Raw genomic sequence first — 19,074 nt, 5'->3', positions numbered from 1 at the left:
CCTACAAACACTGGAGGATTCCTCAACTTGAACTGAAGAGTTTGTGTTTGTTTATAGAATCGATTGGAACTTCTTCCCTCTCCCGTCAGTTGCAGTACATGACCAGGTACCTTTCCATTATAACAAGCGCTGGGTCAGATGGATAGTTGAGTCATTGACTTGGCACTTTTAGGCGATCTCTCCTTCCACTTTATCACATCAAGCTTCTGCCCCTGGGTCAAACTCTGCCACTGTCTTTGCTGAGTCATGGTAGTGCGGCATGGTTAGGCTGGGTCAGGTGGCCAAAAAAAAGAGCAAAGTTAATGCAGGAGATGACAGAAATGGATTTTGAAAAATTTGCAAGTGTACTTGCAAGTGTACTTTACCCCCTGGGGGTAGGGTTTTTTTTCAAGAATACTCCTCCAGTATCCCTGCTTGTCATAAAAAGTGACTAAAAGGGTTGGCGGAGGGTTAGTGCCCCTCCCCGGAAAACAAATAACTAAAAAAACAAACAAGGAGCCTCGGACAAGGACTAACCAAAAGATGACGACCCAGGACCGGACAAAGGACATGGTAATCGGAACGTGGAATGTAAGAGGTGCGAATGATGAGGTGAAAGAGAGAGAGATTGTCCAGGTGCTTGAGGGTGTGAAATTTGATGTATGTGGAGTACAGGTAACTCGCACGGAACACGATCTCACGGAACGCGCTCGCAATTATACACGGTAAGGGCTGGGATACATATAAGACAACGTAAGATTAAAAAACCATTATGAAAACTACAAATTAAAGCAGGAGAGGCCTTTGAAAGATCAAATCCTCGAACGTCACCACAGCGCGCGGTTTGTTTTGATTACGTGACGATCTAGGCGGGAAATTATTCAGTGAGTGAGACATTCCCGAGTACAGTAGCACAGTATTTGTAAGTTAAATATTTACAGTACTGTACTGTTCTGGTAAGTTTATGTGCAACTTAAAGTACTATTAAATAACGTTAAAGCAAGAAATAAAGTCTTATAACCAGTTTACCTGATAGGCGTCAGAATATTGCCTTTTTTATTTGTTCGTTTTTTCCACAGTGCTGTTCAGTATTTGTAAGTTAAATATTTACTGTTCTCGTATGTACTGTACTTGTAAGCACTTAAATAAAGTTAAATCATTAAATAAAGCCTTGTAACCAGATAACCCGAATAATATGATTACCCATGATCAGCGTCGGAATATTGCCTTTTTTGTTTGTTCGTTAAACTCTTACTGTACTGCTTTTCTACAGTACTGTATTTGTAAGTTAAATATTTACTGTTCTGGTATGTACTTTTAAACAATTAAAGCATTAAATAAAGCCTTGTAACCAGTTAACCTGATTTATATGATTACCCATGATCGGCGTCGGAATATTGCCTTTTGTTTGTTTGTTCGTTAAAGACTTATAATAAGAGAAAAATACATTTTTGTCTTGGTATCTTTACCTATTTGCTCAGGTTTGCTGTAATGGTTTGCAACTTGTAGAAAACTGTGAAAACTTTCGGGAAGTGAACGAAAATCTGGGACATGACCTTGACTTCACCGTCTCATGTATCATCTGTCACGTAACTGTCAGTTCACCACCGGCTATCGTGATGAGTGGATGTACGATTTTTTCGCTCGTGGCCATGCCTAACCACACATAGTTACACCCATTATCTCGACCCAGACAGAAAATACAACCTTTTTCCTCCCTTGCAAAACACAAACAACCACCCTGTTTACGAGACAGCAATATATATTGCGAAAATAACAAGGTAAAATGATAAAGATGAACGAAAAATTATTGAGAAAGATGAACATGTTATGACGGAAGAAATACGTTTTCCCTGTCTGTAAACGTATTTATTTCTGCTTTGTATCTGTATTCGTAATAATTAGACTTATTGTTAGTTCTGAAACTGCATTACGATTCTATTTTTAGCCATTCTCGTGGTGTGGGAGCTGGAAGTTGTGACACAACTTCCATATTGCTAATCGGACTGACCCTCCACTTTATTCTCCCGTGGCAGAGTCTAGCCTTGGAGGACGTGCAGTTTTCTCATTTAGGACTGAAAATTCAACTCTTTCGCTCCCTTTTCCAAGCATGGGCACAACGATAACGTAAAAAATAACTCGAAACTACCATAAACATATATCAAAAAGGTGAAAATGTATTCATAACATTTTTTTTTTTCCAGCCATTCCTAACAGATTATGTACTGAAATCATTCGATATCACAGTACTGCATTTCTAAGTTAAATATGTACTGTTCTGGTATGTACTTGTAAGTTAAAGCACTGGTACCAGTTAACCTAATTTATTACCTATGATCGGCGTCGGAATGTTTCCTTGTGTTTACGTACAGTATTTGTGTGTTGAAGTTTTGCTCAGGAGTACTGTATTTGTGAGTTATAACATTAAATAAACCTTCTAACCACTTAAAGTGCTTTCTAGTGACAGATAACAGCAAAACAACGCATTTGGGGGGTCTAGGGAGCAAAATACGGAATAGTTTAAATATACGCGATTTCGCACCTAACACGGCACGGTAGGAACGAAACCCTCGTGTTCCGTGCGAGTTACCTGTAACTGAAACTAAATGGAGAGGTGAGAGTGTGAGAGAATGGGATTATGGATGGAGTATATGTGCAGGAGTAGGTGAGAATGAGAGGGCAAAAGAAGGAGTGTGTATAGTTGTGAATAAAAGATGGAAGAAGAACATAAGAGAGTATGGATCAGTTGGGTCAAGGATTGTGTGGGTAAGACTGAAAGTTAGAATACAAATGTGGGCGATTGTGTGCGTGTATGCGCTAACGCAAGATCGTGCAAGCAGAGTGAGAGAAGAGCTCTGGACGAATGTGGAAGTGTGCATGGAAAAGTTTGGAAGGAAAGATAGAGTGTTTTTGATCGGTGATATGAATGGTAAAGTAGGGAATGTAAAGGTGTATGGAATAGTTGGTGAGTGGGGTGCGCTTGCTGAGATAGATGAGAATGGCAGTGCTTTAGTGGACATTTTGGGAGGGAGTTTGTGATAGCCAATACCCTCTTCAGGCACAAAATGATCCACATGTATACATGGTGAGTGATGAGAAGGGTGGATGGTGAACTGAATGAAAGGAAGGTAGTGATTGATTATGTGTGTGTGGATGAAAGGATACGAAGATGTGTAATGGATACAAGAGCCTATAGAGGTTGGAGGAGTGGACTTTCTGACCACTGCTTGGTGGTGGCCAGAATCAAGATATAAATGTGGGCGATTGTGTGTGTGTATGCGCCAACGCAAGATCGTGCTAGAAGAGTGAGAGAAGAGTTCTGGACAAATGTGGAAGTGTGCATGGAAAAGTTTGGAAGGAGTGAGAGAGTGTTTTTGATTGGTGATATGAATGGTAAAGTTGGTAATGTGAAGGTGGATGGAATAGTTGGTGAGTGGGGTGTGCCTGCTGAGATAGATGAGAATGGGAGTGCGCTAGTGGACATTTGTGCTGGGAGGGGGTTGGTAATAGCCAATACCCTCTTCAGGCATAAAATGATCCACAGGTATACATGGCGAGTGATGAGAAGGGTGGGTGGTGAACTGAATGAAAGGAAGGCAATGATTGATTATGTGTGTGTGGATGAAAGGATGCGAAGATGTGTAAAGGATGCAAGAGTGTATAGAGGTTGGGGGAGTGGACTTTCTGACCACTACTTGGTGGTGGCCAGAATTAGGTTGCAAGTAAGATGGAGGAATAGAAGAAGGGAAAGACGAGAGGAAGGAGTAGTTGCAAGGAGAGTGGAAAGGTTACAAGAGGATGAGAAAAAGGCAGAGTATAAGAGAGAAGTGGAGGAACGATTGGGCAAATATGAATTGGAGCAGATGGGAGACGTGGAAGGTGTGTGTAAGATATTTACAGAAGAAATATGTGCAGCATGTGATGTGGTGTGTGGAAGGAAGAGAAGACGGAGGGGGGTGCAAGGAACAGCGTGGTGGACTGAAGAGGTGAAACAGGCTGTGGCACAAAAGAAGAAAGCATACAATGAATGGATGAGAAACAGGGGCGTGGAAGAAGTTGAGAGGCGGAAGAGAGAGTTATATGTGGAAAGGAAGAGAGAGGTGAAAAGATTAGTAAGAGAGAGTAAGAAGAGAGTGGATGAGGAATTTGGAAGGAATTTGAGTGTAAAGTGGAGGGACTGTAAGAAAATGTTCTGGAGAGAAGTGAAAAGAGTAAGACAGGGTGGAAGTGAAGTTAGCAGGGGAGTGAAAGATAAAAATGGTAGATTACTAGTGGAGAAGGGAGAAAAAGTGAGCAGATGGAGAGAACATTTTAAGGAATTGTTGAACGTGGAGGATGGAAGTAATGCGAGTATAAGTGGCTGGGGAATGGCTGGGAGAAGGAGGGAGGTGAGAAGACAGGAAGAAATCAGTAGGATGGAAGTTGTGGAAGCAATGAAGAAAGTTAACTCGGGGAAAGCCCCAGGAATTGATGGAGTGTGTGGTGAAATGCTGAAGCATGGGGGAGAGATAGTAGTAGAATGGATGTGGAAGATGTGCAGATTGGCCTGGGAGGAAGGTAGAGTCCCGGAGGATTGGAAGTCAGGTATAATTATTCCCTTGTACAAAGGAAAAGGGAAAAAGAAGTGTGTGGTAATCATAGGGGCATTTGTCTTCTTAGTATAATAGGAAAAGTGTATGGTAGGTTACTTATAGACAGAGTTAGAGAAAGAACAGAGAAATTAGTTGGAGAAGAACAGGGAGGCTTTAGGAAGGGAAGAGGTTGTGTAGATCAGATATTCATTCTTAGATCTTTAGTGGAAAAGTTTCTAGAGAAGGGAAAGAAGTTGTATGCGGCTTTCATGGATTTGGAGAAAGCATATGACAGGGTGGATAGACAAGGATTGTGGAAAGTGTTAAGAATATATGGAGTAGATGGGAAGTTGTTGAATGCTGTGAAGAGTATGTACGATGGTGCGAAGGCTGCAGTGCGTGTGGATGGTGAACTAAGTGAATTTTTCTCTGTGAAAGTTGGTTTGAAACAGGGATGTGTCATGTCTCCATGGTTGTTCAATCTGTACATGGATGGGGTAATAAAAGAGGTACAAGGTAGGGTAGTGGATGTTGGAGTGGCCCTGGTGAGAGAGGATAGTGTTTGGAAACTCCCTGTACTGTTGTTTGCAGATGATACTGTGTTGTTGAGTGAAGACGAAGGGGAGCTGCAAGGCTTGGTGGATGAGTTTGAGAGAGTGTGTAAGAAACGGAACCTAAAGGTGAATGTAGGGAAGAGTAAAGTGATGGTCTTTGAGAGAGGTGAAGCCAGTGAATGTACAGCGAGGTTGGATGGTGAGGAATTGGAAAATGTGAGTACGTTTAAGTATTTGGGTAGTGTGATGAGTAAGGATGGAGGTTTGGAGGGTGAAGTGCTTGAAAGGGTACAGCAGGGAAGAAAGGTTGCTGGTTCCTTAAAAGCAGTGATAAGAAACAGGGAAGTGAGCATGGAAGTAAAAAAGTTACTACATGACAGTATTGTGATACCAACTCTAATGTACGGAAGTGAAGCTTGGACATTGTTGGAAGGACACAAGTCAAGAGTGAGAGCAGTGGAAATGAGTTATTTAAGAGGAGCCTGTGGAGTCACGTGGAGAGACAGGCTGACGAATGAGGATATAAGGAGCGTTGTGGTGTGGATGTGGATGTGATAGGAAGTGTTGTGAGGAACACACTGAGGTGGTTTGGCCATGTGGAGAGGATGGAGGGTGAAAGATTGACGAAGAGAGTGTATGTGAGTGAGGTGGAGGGTGGAAGAGGGAGGGGGAGACCGAGGATGAGATGGAGGGATGGGGTGGAGAGGTATATGAGAGAGGGGGGTGTGAGTTGGGAGCAGGGCAGTGAAATGGCGGGGGACAGGGCGACTTGGAGGCGATTTGTTTGTGGCCACCCCAAATGGGATTGAGGCGTCTGGCAATAGATAGATAGATAGAATAGAAGAAGGGAAGGACGGGAAGAAGGAGTACTTGCAAGGAGAGTGGAAAGGTTACAAGAGGATGAGAAAAAGTCAGAATATAAGAGAAGTGGAGGAACGATTGGACAAATATGAATTGGAGCAGATGGGGGATGTGGAAGGTGTGTGCAGGATATCCACAGAAGAAATATGTGCAGCATGTGATGTGGTGTGTGGGATGAAGAGAAGACGGAAGGGGGTGCAAGGAACAGCGTGGTGGAATGAAGAGGTGAGACAGGCTGTGAATGGATGAGAAATAGGGGCATGGAAGAAGTTGAGAGGCGGAAGCAAGAGTTATATGTAGAAAGAAAGAGAGAGGTAAAAAGATTAGTAAGAGAGAGTAAGAAGAAAGTGGATGAGGAATTTGGAAGAAATTTGAGTGTAAAGTGGAGGGGCTGTAAAAAAATGTTCTGGAAAGAGGTAAAGAGAGTAAGACAGGGTGGAAGTGAAGTTAACAGGGGAGTGAAAGATAAAAATGGTAGATTACTAGTGGAGAAGGGAGAAAAAGTGAGCAGATGGCGAGAACACATTAAGGAATTGTTGAACATAGAGGATGGAAGTGATGCGAGTATAAGTGGCTGGGGAATGGCTGGGAGAAGGAGGGAGGTGAGCAGACAGGAAGAAATCAGTAGGATAGAAGTTGTGGAAGCAATGAAGAAAGTTAAATTGGGGAAAGCCCCAGGAATTGATGGAGTGTGTGGTGAAATGTTGAAGCATGGGGGAGAGATAGTAATAGAATGGATGTGGAAGATGTGCAGATTGGCCTGGGAGGAAGGTAGAGTTCCGGAGGATAGGAAATGAGGTATAATTATTCCCTTGTACAAAGGAAAAGGGGAAAAAGAAGTGTGTGGTAATCGTAGGGGCATTTGTCTTCTTAATATAATAGGAAAAGTGTATGGTAGGATACTTATTGACAGAGTTAGAGAAAGAACACAGAAACTAGTTGGAGAAGAACAAGGAGGCTTTAGGAAGGGAAGAGGTAGATCAGATTCATTCTTAGATCTTTAGTGGAAAAGTTTCTAGAGAAGGGAAAGAAGTTGTATGGGGCTTTCGTGGGTTTGGAGAAAGCATACGACAGGGTGGATAGACAAGGATTGTGGAAAGTATTAAGAATATATGGAGTAGGTGGGAAGTTGTTGAATGCTGTGAAGAGTATATATGATGGTGCTAAGGCTGCAGTGCATGTGGATGGTGAACAAAGTGAATTTTTCCCTTTGAAGGTTGGGTTGAAACAAGGATGTGTCATGTCTCCATGGTTGTTCAATCTGTACATGGATGGGTTAATAAAAGAGGTACAAGGTAGGGTAGCGGATGTTGGAGTGGCCCTGTTGAGAGAGGGTGGTGTTTGGAAACCCCCTATACTGTTGTTTGCAGATGATACTGTGTTGTCGAGTGAAGACGGAGGGGAGCTGCAAGGCTTGGTGGATGAGTTTGGGAGAGTAATTAAGAAACGGAATCTAAAGGTGAATGTAGCGAAGAGTAAAGTGACGGTCTTTGAGAGAGGTGAAGTCAGTGAATGTACAACGAGGTTGGATGGTGAGGAATTGGAAAATGTGAGTATGTTTAAGTACTTGGGTAGCGTGATGAGTAAGGATGGAGGTTTGGAGGGTGAAGTGCTTGAAAGGGTACAGCAGGGAAGAAAGGTTGCTGGTTCCTTGAGAGCAGTGATAAGAAACAGGGAAGTGAGCATGGAAGTGAAAAAGTTACTACATGACAGTATTGTGATACCAACTCTAACGTATGGAAGTGAAGCTTGGACGTTGTTGGAAGGGCACAAGTCGAGTGAGAGAAGTGGAAATGAGTTATTTTAGAGGAGCCTGTGGAGTCACATGGAGAGACAGGCTGACAAATGGGGATATAAAGGAGCGTTGTGATGTGGATGTGGATGTGATTAAGCTTTAGGAGGAATACACTGGGGTGGTTTGGCCACGTGGAGAGGATGGAGAGTGAAAGACTGACAAAGAGAGTGTATGTGAGTGTGGTGGAGGGGTGGAGAGGGAGGGGGAGGCCGAGGATGAGATGGAGGGATGGGGTGTAGAGGTATATGAGAGAGGGGGGTGTGAGTTGGGAGCAGGGCAATGAAATGGCAGGGGACAGGGCAACGTGTAGGCAACTTGTTTGTGGCCATCCCGAACTGGATTGAGGCGTCTGGCAATGGATAGATAGATAGGTAGTGTAAGAGAAATCTTGAAGTTAAGGTAAACAAGTGTAAAGTTACGGTGTTTGAGAGGAATGAAGTCACAGAATGCACAGTGAGGTTGGATGGTGAGGATATGGAGAATGTGAGTGTATTCAAGTACTTGGGTAGTGTGATGAGTAAGGATGGAAGTTTTGGGGATGAAGTGCTTGAAAGGGTACAGCAGGGAAGGAAGGTTGTTGGTTCACTGAAAGCAGTGATGAGGAAATAGGGAGGTGAGTATGGAATTTAAGAAGTCATTGCATGATAGTATCATGATCCCTACCCTGACATATAGAAACGAAGCATGGACCGCGCTAGAGGGAAACAATCCATGAGTGAGAGCAGTGGAAATGAGAGGAACATGTGGAGTGACACGGAGGGATAGGATAACAAATGAAGTGAAGGAACATTATTGGGTGGAAGTGGATGTGGTTGAGAATATTAGGAGAAATACACTGAGGTGGTTTGGATATTTGAAGAGAATGGAGAATGAAAGACTAAGAGGGTGTATATAGGTAAAGTGGAGGGAGGGAGAGGGAGGTGAAGACTGAGGATGAGGTGGTGGGATGGAGTTAAGAGGTATATGAAGGATGGGGGAGTAAGTTGAGGGGAGGGCAGTCAAATGGTAGGTGACAGAGCGAATTGAAGGCGTTTAGTCTGCAGCCATCCTTTGCGAAATTAAGGTGTTGGGCTATAGATAAATAGGTAGATAGAACTTTCCTCCTCTTACTGCCTCTCTTCAACCTCAGTCTCATTATCCCACAGTTGCATCTTTATCTCTTTTCTGTCGATGCTTCAGTGGTCACTGCTTCTCTGAACTGTCCGCGTGCACCACTATGGCGGGCGTGTAGCACCCATCTAGCAACAAATTCTCATCCCTTTTCTGTCCAACTGTCTAATGCAAGAATTACCATTACTCCCAGTCCATCATGTATGCGACAGGTCATCTCTGGAACTGTCTCCCTCTGTCTGTATGATCTCCAGTCTTTCACATGCAGTGTGACCAAGCATCTCAAAATGAACAGATCTTGTATTTGGCTCTCAGTTATCTTGTTTTTGCTTTTCCGTGGAGGGAACAGTCTTGAGGGCTCCTGGCCTTTGGTTTCTTCTTTCTTGCATTAAAAAAAAAAAAAAAAAAAAAGAATTACACAGCCAAAGGATTTAGAAAACTTAGGGACCAACTGCCTAGCCCCGGGCTCCTATGCTCCTCATGGGGCAATGTAGGATTGGATGATGGATGGATGGATAGAAGATGTAACTGGTAAATTAGTAACTACAACCTCAAGTGTTTGTCCAAAAATGTAATGTGTCGTCCTGGTAAATATTATTCTAAATTTGACTGTGTTAAGAAGTCCTCCATAAATCTTCTTATTCTCTTCTACTAGGAGAGTAGGTTTTTGCCCCTGTTTTTTGTTTGTTAGTTTGTTTGTCTGTTAGTAGGATTACTCAAAACTAAAAGAGAAATTTGGCCCAAATTTGGTGGGTAGATAGCCAGTGTCCCAGTGAACAGTCAATTAACTTGTTGGGACTGATCTGGATTGTATTACAGATTCTGGATCTGGAAAACATTTTTTGTGAAACCCTAATCAATCACGAGAAAACCTAACCCATTATGAAGAATGGTTTGGAAAGTACGTTGTCCAAGTCAAAGTGATGTGCTCCACTGAGTGCCTCGCTAGTTTTATTGTTCATTAGCATTTTCACTGCAGTGATTCCAGTGACGAAAACTGCCTTTGAAGATGCTTTTCTTATACTGACCTGCCTTACATACCTTAGCACCTAGCATGTATGTGGCAGCACATACTCATCCCTTTTCTTTCTAATTCAGAAACAAAAGTTAACGTATGTTGTAGTTCTTCATGTATGCAACTGATCAGCTTTGGAACTGTGTACATTAGTCAGTAATATTTCTCAATGATCTCCAGTCATTTAAACATAATGTGTCCAAGCATCTTGAAGTGAGTGGATTGTGAATTTGCCATCTAATACCCTCTATAGTTTTTTGTGGAAAGAAAAACTTACAGACATCTAACCTTTGGTTCTTCATTAAATAAAAGAAAAAATAAAAATCTTTTAATTGTAGGAAATTTAAAAAATTAAGATAACCAAGTTGATAGAGAGAACACACAAATGATCAGTACCATATTCTAACATGGCCTCTAACATAAGGCTGAAATTGTAATATCTTCCCTTCTGTAGGATGACCAAATTTTATGGGCGAGCTGACCTGGGAAACATCTATAAGCGTGATGGCATCATCTACAGCTATGCCGACACTCCATTCTCTGTCAAGGGTGACAACAGCAAGGTATGTTACAGAGTTACCCCATAGATGCAATTTACTCTGAAAATAGGAAGTTCTTTTGGAGAGAGGTGCAGAAATGTAGAAGTGACAGTGGAAAGAAATGTGAAAGTGTGAAGGATGTAAGTGATTATTAACCCATGGGGATGAAGTAAGGACCAGATGGAAGGAAGATTTTGAAAACCTGATGAATGGGAATAGAAAGAGCAGAGCCACTGTAAACATGATTGGTTTTGGGGGTGTGCAGAGAAGGAATGCAGTGCCAACAAACTTGACACTCACACAGGTGAAGAATGCTGTGAAGCAGCTGAAAATGGGAAAGCAGCTGGGGTTGATGAGATGTATGCAGAGATTATTAATTGTAGTAGAGTGAATGGAATGAAGTGCTTCTTGGAGATACGTAAGAAGGCATGGATAAATGAAACTTTGTCAGCAGAGTGGAAACTGGCTGTGATTGTACCCCTGCACAAAAATAAAGGTGAGCTAAGTGAGTGCAAGAATTATCAAGGCAGTAGTTTACTGAATGTGGTAAGGAAGACACATAGAATAATTATTATAGAGAAGGTAAGAGAAACATTAAAAATTCTAGTGAGTGATGAACAGGGTTGCTTTAGGAGTGGCAGAGGATGTATTTGCATTATGACATATAGTGGAGAAGGCTTGTGAAAAGAACTATAATGTGTTTATGGCATTCATGGATGTGGAAAAAACATACAACAAAGTAGGCAGAGAAGGGTAGTGGAAAGTTTTGCACACTTACATTGTAGATGGTAAGCTGCTAGGTGCTGTCAAGAATTTTAATGATGCTAGTGAAGCATGTGTAAGGGTAATTGGGCATCTAAGTGAATGGTTCATGATTGGTGTGGGCGTGCGACGAGGTTGTGTGATGTCCCCTTGGTTGTTCAGTATATATAGCTGTACAGTGAACTCTCACATTTGGCGAGTTTTTAATTGGCGAATACGTTTTTGGCGATGGGATGCGATTGTACACAACACTCTAATTTGGCGACAGAAATCTCACATTTGGCGAGTTGTTTATAATAAAAATATATTGTAACCGTATTCTGTAGTTTTATGTCAGTTAATTTCAGCAGTTTTTTTTATTAATCTGAATTAATTTAAACATAATTTAGTTTGTACTGTGAAATTCATGTCTCATCTTCCCGAACCTCTTCACACTTCTCTGCCAGCCACCATCACATGTGGTACACTTCTCTGCCAACCACCATCACGTGTGCAGCATTTTATCTGTGTTTTACTGTGATTCCTAGCTTTGCTGAGGACTTGAGAACACATAATGGCTGATGAAACACAGAAAGATGGAATGGGTGACCGTGGCAGACCATAATTGCCCAGATGTGAAGAAAGGGCCAAAACGTGAGTACAGAGTTGGATAGAAATTCAGAAAGTACACTTTGCAGGACAAAGAGAAAGTTATCAAGATGTTAGATCAGGGCCAGAAAACGTGTCAAATTGTGAAAGAGACTGCCATACCCGAGAGCACCATAAGAGCCATTAAAAAGAAAAAGGAAGAGGTGAAAAAGTCCATAGCAGTGGCAAAGAGATACTTTACAGACAACACTTACGCATGTACGGTCATCCTTCATTCGAGTACAGACAAGCGCTGACTACTTGCAATAACTGAATATTTTTTGATGAAGTGGGTTAACAGATGCATGAAGGAACAAGGCAGTGTTGATGGGCCTCATATGCGTGAACAGGCATGTATTTTCTACCAGACTGTATGTAGAAAAAAAGCAGTCCAAAATCCCCCAGTCTTCACAGCATCTGAGAGTTGGCTGTCAAAGTTCAAGAAGCGATGTGGCATTAGATTTGCTGAGTATCAAGGGGAATTAGCTTCCGCTGATTACGAGGCAGCTGTCTTACCCAAGCATAGCAGAAGAAATTATTAAAGAAGGGGGATACTGCCTGCATCAAGTGTATAATGCAGATGAAACAAGTCTGTTTTGGAAAAAGTCTCCAAAATCTACGTACATTGCAAAACAAGAAAAACATGCAAGAGGTGTAAAAATGAGCAAGGACAGACTTACCCTCTTACTTGCAACCAACACCACAGGTTCCCACAAGATAAAACCAGTAGTGATTTATAGGTCCAAGAAACCAAGAGCTTACAAGAACTACGACATGAACAGGTTAAATGCAGTGTGATATGCTAACGCAAAAGGATATATGACAATGAACATTTCTACTGACTGGTTTGACAAACATTTTGTCCTTGCAACTCATGAAAAGTGTAAAGAGCTCAATCTTCCCTTTAAAGTGGTCCTGTTTTTGGACAGTGCCCCAGGACATGCCAAGATTCTGGTAGACAGACATCCCAGTGTTAAAGTGTGCTTTCTTCCCCCAAACACGACATGTAAAATTCAACCCTTAGATCAAGAGATCATTGCAAATGTCAGACTTCTTTTTTACAAAGCAGTCCATGATAAAATACAACAGGAAACAGACAGTCAAGAGGAGGTCGCTGAAATAATGCAAGGAAGTGACGAAGAAATTCCTTCAGCCTCAACACCACACACTGGAACTCCACCCGCTGCGACGGAGGTGCCAGAAGTTGCAAAAGTGGTATCCACATCAGCTTCATCACCAGATAAGGCCTTACCTTTCAACATGCCAAGGGAGATAGTTATCGTCAAAATATTCTGGAAATGTTTTGATATCAGACAGGCTGTCATCTTCATGGTAGATGCCTGGCATAAAATTAATAATGCTACCATTAAGCACAGGTGGGCACCACTTCTCCCTCACCTCATCACGGATGGTGCCAACAATGACACAGACATACAGACACAGCATCAGCAGAAGGAACAGCTCATGAAAGAAGTGGTAGAAGCAGCAAGAAGTGTTCCAGGATTTCATGAAGTTAATGAAGAACAGTTGGGTGAGATGATATCTGAAAACACTGAACAGAACATTGAAGAAATGCTGGATGATGATGATGATGAAACAGAAGACAACGAACAAGAAGATAAGCCCACGCAGACTCCCAAGCAACTGACATCGACGAAACTCTCTCACATAGTGAGTGACTGTTCCCGTCTCCAAGAAGAAATAGAGACTGTTGTAGCCAGTGAGAGTGATCATGTTCATCTTGTACAGAAAATGAATGAAATATCATCTTTCTTCTTGAAGGAATACAATAAGAAAATAAATGAACAACAAGTGCTCATCACCTGTTACCAGGGCCGACAGCAAAGTGAAATTACTGCACCAGCTGAAGCTTCCCTCTCCAATGATCCTGGCCCAGTTGATGACAACATACTGTAGACATTGCAAGCATTCCAGATGACTTCGATTTTCAAGGATTTGGCTCAGATGAAGATCCACAGGAGGAAGGGACAACAGAAACTACAGGGAGTGAGTCTTCAGGTGCTAACTAAGACATCCACGCACCATACTGTACCCAAGCCCATTATTTTCTTTTCTTATGTAAGTTTTTTGTTTTGTATTTTTTCTTGGCTAAAATAAATTTATTTGAATCATGTTATGTGTGTTTATCACATGATTTACACCCAGTAATGTTGCAATATGTGGAAAATTATATTTGGCGAATTCCAATTTTGCATTTTTTTTTTTTTTTTTTTTTTTTTTTTTTTTCCACCTATTACTTGCCAAATGTGAGAATTCACTGTATATACATATATATATACAGTTCTTGTCTGGTATTGGCGAGTAGTACTGCATCATAGCATACTGTGAATCTGAGATATTCCATCCATCACCATTCATTACCAGTGCCATCCCTCTCTCCATTACTTGTGTTTTTACTTTTCTCATCACCCTAGCCATATATTACTAACTACTATAGTTATATATGGATAGGGTGATGAGAAAAGTAAAAACACAAGTAATGGAGAGAGGGATGGCACTGGTAATGAATGGTGATGGATGGAATATCTCGGATTCATAGTATGCTATGATGCAGTACTACTCGCAAATACCGGACAAGAACTGGTAGACTAGTGAAGAGTTTTGTTGATGTCTGTGAGTGTCGTGCCTTGAGAGTAAATGTAGAAAAGAGTAAAGTGATTGTTATTGAGAGAGAAGGTGACTCCCAGTGTGATGTCACAGTAAGTGGAGAGAGACTGGAATTGGTGAGAGAGTTCAAATACCAGGGTACAGCGATAGAAAAGAGAGGAAAATGTGCAAAAGAAGAGGAAAGTAGAGTGACACAAGGTAAGGAAAGTAGCTGGTGTAATGAAGGCCTTGATAAGAATCGGAAGCTTGAATTTTGCAGCTGCATGAGGCTTACATGAAGGAGTGTTAGTGCCAACTTTAACCTATGGATGTGAGACTATGGTGTGGCATGAAAATGAAAAGCCAAGAGTGAGAGCAGTGAAGATGGAACTGCTGAGGAATGTATTTGGAGTACAGAGAGTGGATATGATACATAATAATGTGATTCATGCAAGATGTGGAGTGAGGAAGTCTGTGGACACCAGAATCAAAGAAAGTGTACTGAGATGGTATGGTCATGTGGAGAGAATGGATAACAAAAGAGTGGTGAATAAGGTATATCTGAGTGAATTTGAAGGAGGGAAGGGGTGTGGTAGGCCAAGGAGAAGGTGGAGGGATGTGGTGGATGAGTGTGTGAGGAATATAGGTATGGAAGTCGGTGAGGCTAGGGGACTGGCAAGGGATTGAACTGGTTGGATATATGTTGTGAGAAGAAGTGCATGATCAGGGATTTGGCACCCCTTTTCAGCATGACAGCATCCAGATTGATTCTGTTGGATACGTTTATATGAAACTAGAGAATGTGGTGAATGTTTTTGGCATATCCGATAGAGCCAGGATTCCAAGGACTTGAATGATGAGTGAATGGAAGAATGGCTAATTGGATTGGACAGATTTGGGTTGTCTGGACATTGCTACTCCTAACCCTGCCCTAGGATGGGAAAGGAGATCTGGATGATAATGATGATCATATTTTATTTTTTCCATATCTGGGCTTATAGACCTGTGAAATACATTATACCCTCTCTATACTGGATCGGCTGGGGGGAGGCTCGGCCCCATAAAGCCGGTAATCTCATAATTTCCTATGGCCCCCCTCCATGAAGTGGGATTTCAAACCTAGAATGGAAATTCTATCTATCTATCTATAGCCCGACGCCCTAATCCCGCAAAGGGTGGCCGACAAAACGCCTCCAAGTCACTCTGTCACCCACCATTTGACTCCCCTCCCCCCAACCCACCCCCCCCTCCCTCATATAGCTCTCAACTCCATCCCTCCACCTCATCCTCGGTCTACCCCTCCCTCTCCCTCCCTCCACCTCACCTACATACACCCTCTTAGTCAGTCTTTCATTCTCCATCCTCTCCACATGTCCAAACCACCTCAGTGTATTTCTCCTAATCTTTTCAACCACATCCACATCTACCCCACAACGTTCCTTCACTTCTTCATTCGTCAACCTGTCCCTCCATGTCACTCCACATGCTCCTCTCAAGTAACTCATTTCCACTGCTCTCACTCTTGACTTGTTCCCCTCTTGCAAGGTCCACTCCTCGCTTCCATATGTCAGGGTAGGGATCACAATACCATCATGCAGTGACTTCTTAACTTCCATACTCACCTCCCTATTTCTCATCACTGCTTTCAGTGTGCCAACAACCTTCCTTCCCTGCCGTACCCTTTCACGTACTTCATCTTGGTTCCATCCTTACTCATCACACTACCCAAGTACTTGAATGCACTCACATTCTCCATATCCTCACCATCCAAGCTCACTGCACACTCTGTGACTTCATTCCTCTCAAACACCATAACTTTACTTTTGTTTACATTAACTTTCAGCTTCCTCCTCCTACACACTGTCCCAAATTCATTCACCAAACCTTGCAACTCCCATTCATCTTCACTCAACAATACTGTATCATCAGCAAACAGCAACACCGGAAGCTTCCAAATCTCACCCTCTTTCATTAGGGCCACCCCCACATCCACTGCCCTACCTTGTACCTCCTTTACGACCCCATCCATATATATATTAAACAGCCATGGAGACATTACACACCCCTGTTTCAGTCCCACATTGAGATCAAAGAACTCACTCAGCTCACCATCCACTCGCACCGTAGCCCTAGCTCCCTCGTACATACTCTTCACAGTACTCAACAATTTCCCCTCCACTCCATATATTCTTAATACCTTCCACATACCTTTCCTATCTATTCTGTCATAAGCTTTCTCCAAGTCCATGAAGGCAGCGTACACTTTCCTTCCCTTCTCTAGATACTTCTCCACTAAACATCTTAGAACAAATATCTGATCTACACACCCTTTTCCCTTCCTAAATCCCCCTTGTTCTTCTCCAACTAGCTCCTCTGTCATATGCCTAACCCTATCAATGAGTATTCTACCATATATTTTACCAGTCACACTAAGAAGGCAAATACCCCTATGGTTACCACATACTTCTCTCTCCCCTTTTCCTTTGTACAGAGGAACAATTATACCTGATTTCCAGTCCTCTGGAACCCTTCCCTCTTCCCAAGCCAATCTACACAACTTCCATATCCACTCCACAACAATCTCACCCCCATACCTAAGCATTTCACCACACACTCCATCAATTCCTGGGGCCTTTCCCAGCTTAATCTTCTTCATCGCTTCCACTACTTCCGACCTACTGATCTCTTCCTCCCTCCTCTCATCTCTTCTTCTCCCAGCCATTCCCCAACCACTTATACTCACACTGCTCTCACTCTCTACATTCAACAAATCCTCAAAGTGCTCCTTCCATCTCCTCAATTTCTCTCTCTTCTCCACCAACAATCTATTATTCCTATCTTTCACTCCCCTACTATTTCCCCTTTCACACTGCCTTACTTTCTTTACCTCCTTCCAAAACAATTTCTTACTCTCCCTCCATTTCACACTCAGATTCCTCCCAAACTCTTCATCCACTTTCTTCTTACTCTCCTTCACCAGTCTCTTAACCTCCCTTCTCTTGCTCACATATACCTCTCTCTTCTCTCTCTCATCTTCTCCCCTACCTCTACTCGCCAACCATTCACCATATGCTTTCTTCTTTTGTTCCACAGCTCGTTTCACCTCATCCTTCCACCATGCTGTCCCTTGCACACCCTTGCATCTCCTCCTCACTCCACAAACCGCCTCACACGCTGCGCTTATCTCTTCCGTGAATATCTTACATACGTCTTCCACCCCTTCCATCTGCTCTAGCTCATACCTTCCCAATCTTTCTTCCACTATGCTCTTATACTCTGTCCTCTTCTCACTATCTTGCAATTTCTCCACTCTTCTCACAGGAGCTGCTTCCTCCTGTCTTCCCCTTCGCCTCCTCAACCACTTTCTTTGCAGCTCCACCTTGGCCATCACTAAGTGATGGTCCGAGACTCCATTCCCCCACCCTCTCCACACCCTTGCATCCAACACTTGTCTTCTCATTCGCTCATCATAGGTAGCATAAATGAAACCCTGGAAATTAAATGAGTAAATTAGCATATTCTAGTACTGTTGCATCTTTATCTCTTTTCTATCGCTACTTTAATGGTCATTGCTCCTCTGAACTGTCTGCTTGCATTCCTCCACCTCTACGACGGGCGCGTAGCACCCGTCTGGCAGCAAACTCTCATCCCTTTTCTGTCCAACTCTCTAATGCAAGAGTTAATCGTTACTTCCAGTCTTTCATTTATGCAACAGGTCAGCTCTGGAACTGTCTCCCTCTGTCTGTATTTCCTGCTGCCTATGATCTCCAGTCTTTCAAACGCAGTGTGTCCAGGCATCTCAAAATGATCGGACCTTGAATTTGGCTCTCTATTGTATTTTGTTTTTCTCTTGGAGGGAACTGTTACTGCGGGGTCATGGCCTTTGGTTCCTTCTTCCTCGCATAAAAAAATAAAAAATAAAAAAAAATAAAACAAACTATACTGTAATTGAAAACTATACCCATTTTACAATAACTTGGTCCATGATTTCACACCATTGTCATAGCACTTCTTCATGACTAGCCCAGGTGGGTGGGAAAATCATTGCCGGTGATGGTACTAGTAACTGCTTCTGATCCACCCTGTGCATGGGAAGCGATCCGGTAGGCCTGCATAGTGCTCCCTGAATGACGGACAGTATACATTAAACTCTGAATTGTCCATCGTCCCAATAACCAGCCCAATGCAATATCTGGCGCTGTTGGCTTGGCTCTGTTAAAGCAATATCCACTAAAATTATCCAACATTTGATGCTGAAACAGGAATTAACCTACAGTTCTATGCAGTGTCGGGATGTGAGGCATATCAACCGCACAGATGCAGTAGCCAACTGGTGCCTGGGAAAACCCTGCAACACTCCTGCCAATGAGAATGCCCGCAACGTGTTAGCCAGTCAGAATTCGGTGTGGGATGGCCCCCGGCCCGCCAAGCTTACATTCTCTTTCTCTTATGTATCTTGTTCAGTGAAGAAGTATCTATGCATTCTGCTCGTGTGACCATGTGCTGACAAGACCTCGATGCTAAGACTTACTCTTTGGCTTCCCATGCCTTGCTTCTTGTTTTTGCAAAGCTTGTGGCCTCTCAGTGCTTCATGTCCTAGTGCTCTATTGTGAATCCAAAATTGCTGCACAAAGATCCCTCGCTTTTAGTGATT

At 42.6% G+C, this 19,074-nt stretch overlaps 1 protein-coding gene across 1 annotated transcript in view; it reads left to right on the top strand.

The window, feature by feature from the left end:
* The window catches only part of LOC145414873 (beta-sarcoglycan-like), a 152,463-nt gene that overhangs the window by 50,976 nt on the left and 82,413 nt on the right, over window positions 1-19,074 (top strand). Inside the window, exon 4 of the mRNA XM_080284293.1 lies at window positions 10,340-10,448. Coding sequence (XP_080140419.1) covers window positions 10,340-10,448 — 109 coding nt within the window. The remainder of the gene's footprint in view (window positions 1-10,339; window positions 10,449-19,074) is intronic.

The sequence above is a fragment of the Coenobita brevimanus genome, chromosome 101 (genome assembly GCF_032717465.1).
Source record: "Coenobita brevimanus isolate Jiangsu-jjx chromosome 101, ASM3271746v2, whole genome shotgun sequence".
Classification (NCBI taxonomy): domain Eukaryota; kingdom Metazoa; phylum Arthropoda; class Malacostraca; order Decapoda; family Coenobitidae; genus Coenobita; species Coenobita brevimanus.
Note: the sequence above shows the minus strand (reverse complement) of the source record. Positions and strands in the feature narration are given on the sequence as shown.